Source organism: Nipponia nippon, unplaced genomic scaffold (genome assembly GCF_047370975.1).
Source record: "Nipponia nippon isolate SJK-2023a ecotype South Korea unplaced genomic scaffold, ASM4737097v1 scaffold_15, whole genome shotgun sequence".
NCBI classification, from domain to species: domain Eukaryota; kingdom Metazoa; phylum Chordata; class Aves; order Pelecaniformes; family Threskiornithidae; genus Nipponia; species Nipponia nippon.
Window position 1 is genome coordinate 370,410 of NW_028262331.1, and position 4,372 is coordinate 374,781.

At 54.9% G+C, this 4,372-nt stretch overlaps 1 protein-coding gene across 1 annotated transcript; it reads right to left on the minus strand.

The window, feature by feature from the left end:
• Positions 1-559: 559 nt before the first annotated feature.
• Positions 560-4,013, minus strand: LOC104012475 (fibrinogen-like protein 1-like protein). The gene is made up of 4 exons (XM_009464850.2): positions 3,952-4,013; positions 2,482-2,625; positions 1,340-1,648; positions 560-1,188 (listed from the first exon to the last, which is right to left on the minus strand). The coding sequence occupies exons 1-4, from the start codon at positions 3,953-3,955 to the stop codon at positions 560-562; spliced, it is 1,086 nt and encodes a 361-aa protein (XP_009463125.1). The 5' UTR covers positions 3,956-4,013.
• Between the last annotated feature and the right edge of the window lie 359 nt (positions 4,014-4,372).

Genomic DNA, 4,372 nt, shown 5'->3' on the forward strand with positions numbered 1-4,372 from the left:
TGCATGGAGGAGGTATTTGCAGGTTGTGGGTGTTGTTTTAGATACAGGATTTTACTGAAGGTTTTAACAACCACCGAACTGAGAGCCAGTGGGGGTGAAAACACCTCTCCATGTGTAGGTGTCAAGGCCACATCTTCGGCCAGTGGAGATAATTCCGAGGTACTAGGAAAAAAGGAATCTTTATCCTTCCCCCACCCCAGCTAATGAGGGAGTGACAGAAACCCTGAAGAGAAAGGGATTGATTATTTATACAGCTCATAAAGACGTTTTCCTGTGATGCTCATCCAGGCATTATGTTTCTAAAGCACATTTTATTCTCCAGAGCAGGTATGTTTCAGAAGTATAGGGTTTGCAATGTGTTAGTCTGATTATAATGCAATTAAAATAAAAACAGCTCAAAAGGGAAGAACCCAGCAAGGGAAGCAGAGGAACTCTGCAGAAGAGGTGAAAGGAAAATCTCTTGGCAGGCCGGGGTGTGCCCCGCTGCCAGCCGCTCCGCTCCCCCCAGCAGGGCACTGGTCTGGCCACGTGCCCGGTGCAGGCGGGCAGGGATGAAGCCCTAGCAGTGGGTAATGGGTTTGATGAGGATGGCAGAGCCTTTGCAGTTGCCGCTGCACAGGCTGCCCCACGTTATGGCCCCCTTGACGTTCAGCCGTACAGAGTAACAGGCCGAGTACCACCACCCGCCCCCGTAGCTGGAGGCACAGTTCCCGCTGTAAGTGTCCTGATCCTGATCTTTGGAGGAGAACTTCATGTTGTCGTGCATGGTGGAAGGACTGTTTGAGGCCATGGCATCCCCTGCCAACCCCGAGTACGCGCCCAGCCTCAGCCGGTAGCCCTGGGACTCATCTTCCACAATGAAGAGGTTGTAGTCTGCAAACGTGGCATTGTTTGCAGCATCCCAGATGACAAACCTGACCTGGTAGACCTTCTGCTTGGAGATCTGATGGATGTACTCGGTGCCCAGCCAGTACTCGGTGTGCACATTCCCAAAGCCGTACTTGTAGGTGCTCCAGGACTCGGCCCAGGTGATCTCCGTGCTCTGCCGGTTCCTCTGGATGACCGTCCAGCCCCCGTCCATCTCATTCATTTCACAGTACACCACGATGGGGTGCAGTCCCTTGGGCTGGATGACGTAGACGCCGCTGGGGCTGCCAGCGGGGACCTCGCTGCAGTCCTTGGGCAGACCTGGGGCAGGAGAGAGGGTGATTTAATAAGACCCTGTGCAACAAGGCAGAGGCACGTTCCGTAGTCCTCCTGTGCCTGGTTCTGCAAGACCAAGGCGTTAATGAGACCTGGATTGCCTGAGGAGCACAGATCATGCGAACGCCATCCTCACCTGCGCACACAACGCCTGCATCCTCGCTGTGCTTGCAGTTCTGGTCTCCCCAAGGCCGCAGCGAGCACTCAGTGAGGCGCTGCTCCTCCCCATTGCAGTTAACGTCGTCCAGCCAGATAGTCCCAGATCCACTCCCGAAATAAGCGTTACTTGGGGCTGATACTGCGTCTCCGCAGTCGAGCTGCCTACACACCACAGAGGCATCTCTCATGTCCCAGCCATCATCACACACCGTTCCCCACTCATTGCGGTACCAAACCTCCACCCGTCCGGAGCACAGGTTGGAGCCGTTCACCAGCCGGAGCTGACCTGGAACATGGAAAACAACAGTAGGGAGATTTGGAAATGGGAGCAGGGACGTTGCCAAAGAAAGATGGAACCCAGATCAGGAGGTACTTTCTGGCACAAGAAGTGGAGTCCAGGCAGTAAGATGCAGGGTCTTTACACCTCTGATCTTGCTCCCGGCTGGGGAAGGTGCCTAGGAGCCTTTGTCTTCTGAATTCTCCCTTTCCAACTATTTTTGGTGTGTTGTGGCCCCGGAGACTGGGCACAGGTTTGCCATGTGTTCCCTCAGCCAAGTGGTCATCAGCCATCCTCTCCCACCACTGCAGGAACTGTGTTTCATCCTCTTGGGACTGTGAGTACCCCGGGAGCAAGGCTGAGGGTGAGACAGGGGATGGTGCAGTCTGGTGAAGTACCCTCAGACAAGAGTGTTTCACAGGAGAAGACCACTTTTCTAGTTCTTAGCCATGGGAGAAGCGAAATATCTAGGGATGCTGGTGGCAGGAGAACCCTTCCTTTCTTCCGCATCTTTCCCAGTGACTGTCCCTACCGTCCTCCCGCGGGGCAGGGGGTGTGTGGGGAGGGACAGCCTTGGCTTCGGGAGGAGATCAGAGCAAACCCTCTGGGCTCCTCCACACCTCCACATGAGCAGAAAGGTCTGTGACTGCAAGGTCCCACCAGATGTTTGAGGAAGGGCAGGTGACTCATGCTGGGGCATTTAACTCTCTTGAGGGGATGCTGGGGCTCTGCTGGCAGCTCGGGGGGAGCACTGGGTTGGAAGATGCCCTCCCTGACAGCCCGCTCCGGCATGCTCCTAGCCATGTCCTGCTGGCAGAAGTGGAGACCTTCCATGTACCTACCGTTCACTAATGTGTCCATAGCAGATGCGCTGTTTTTCTGGACAGGCTGATTGAAGAGGGACGGGCTTTGGATGCTCCCAGTGAGCTGTGGACCAGGCAGGGCCAAGACACAGGCAAGGAGCAGGAGGGGAGCGCACTGGGCAGCTGGGGGAGGAAGGGAGAAGATGAGAGTCGAACAGAGCATCCCACTGCTGGCGTAAAACATGCAGCGGGGAACCAGCTGCAGCGAGGTGAAACAGCTGCAAGTCACCCCAAACCTGCGGGGACAGCACGGGGTTGCCTTTCAGACACAAATCTGGTAGCTGGACTCTTTGCTGTGCCCAGGCTTCCTGGCAGAGCCCGAGGTGACCAGGAAATTTGGGGAGCAAAATCAAGCAATCACAAGAGATTCCTTTGCAGATCCGAAGAAACTTGACCAAAGCGTTTATCTTTAAGCACAAACTTTAACGGAAACCTTGTGGAATATTTTCTGCCCCTCCAGCTCGCTAAACAGCTAGATGGTATTTCTACACTCTGGACACTCCAAATTAAAAAAATAAGTTACAATCAAATTAATGTAATAATGTTCAACTTAATTATAATAATAGTTATCCCAAGATTAAAATCTGAACCTTCATTTAAAGATGGCACCACAGCTGCACCTCTGGGGGTTACAGCAATGTGGGATTGCGAAACATCTGGAAAGGGACAATTTTTCCAACATTGCCTCTATTTTGGACACCCTACAATGATGGGCCCTTGGTAGCAATTGGAAATCTACGCTTTTCACAGACCGGTAAATTCAGTCTTACATTATTAACACATTTACACTTAGATTTATGACTCTGCTGGGCTAGAAAGAAAGCACAGTGACTATCTGCTGGACGTGAACGTACCCCTTCCTCTGACCCTGTCCCTGCTCTGCCAGGACGGAGCAGTACTCCTAGGAGATGAGTGGCGGCGATGTTTTTCTTTGTTCAACGTCTCCTCTGCCCCCGCTGACCCATTTGCATGGGGAAAGGCCACTCTGACCTTCCCTCCCTCAGTTTTGCCCTCCTGCTCCTGAGCACAGCCCTGGGGAGACCCCGTTTGCCCTCGCTTTGCCTGCACCCTGAGCCTCGCCGAAGCTGCTCCCGATGCGCTCGCAGCGATGCGAGGTGCAGAGAGCCCCTGTCCCTCCGGCCGGTGACGGGGTCTGCAGGACGGCCAGCAGCTCTGCACCCCTCGAGTATGACCCAGTGCTGCTCTGACCCTCCTCTGCTCCCTGCTCTCTGGGACAGGGACTTGCACGTCCCTCTCAAACCCTCTCCCTTGCCCTGGGAGAAGCAGCACGGACCTTGAGTCTGCCCTGTGCCGTGTCCTCCATCCCTGGGAGCAAAGGGACGGCTCCGCTGGGGGGAGGCTCTCAACACCCGCCCTCCGCCAGCACTGCTTCTGGGGGGCCACGGGCCAGGGAACCCACCCTGCCCTGCTTCCCATGCTCACACTCACCCATGCCGACTCCACGGGGACACTTGGAAGCCCAGAAAGTTACTGTACATACGCTTTGAGTCACAAGATTTATAGCCGTGCTGTACCAGGGGAGGAGTGCGGCTGACACTGCTGCCGCTGGGCCCGTCCTGTTCTCGTTTTGGGGCGTGTTAATGAGCTTCCAGCAATAGGGTTGTAACCTGAAGGGGTGCTTCCCCGCGGCAGGGATGTTCATCTGCTCTGATAAGAGCCCTTATCAGGACCTGAGCAAATACAGCCCAGGAGCGGCAAAGGCATCCTGGCACTTCCCATGTGTCAAGCAGGACTTTTGCTGGATATGCCACCAATGGGTGTCTGGAGACATTTGCTGAGCTCCCTCCTGTCACCTCTGCAGGGACAACCCTGGAGATCCAGCCCTGCTCACCACACAGCTGAGCAGGGT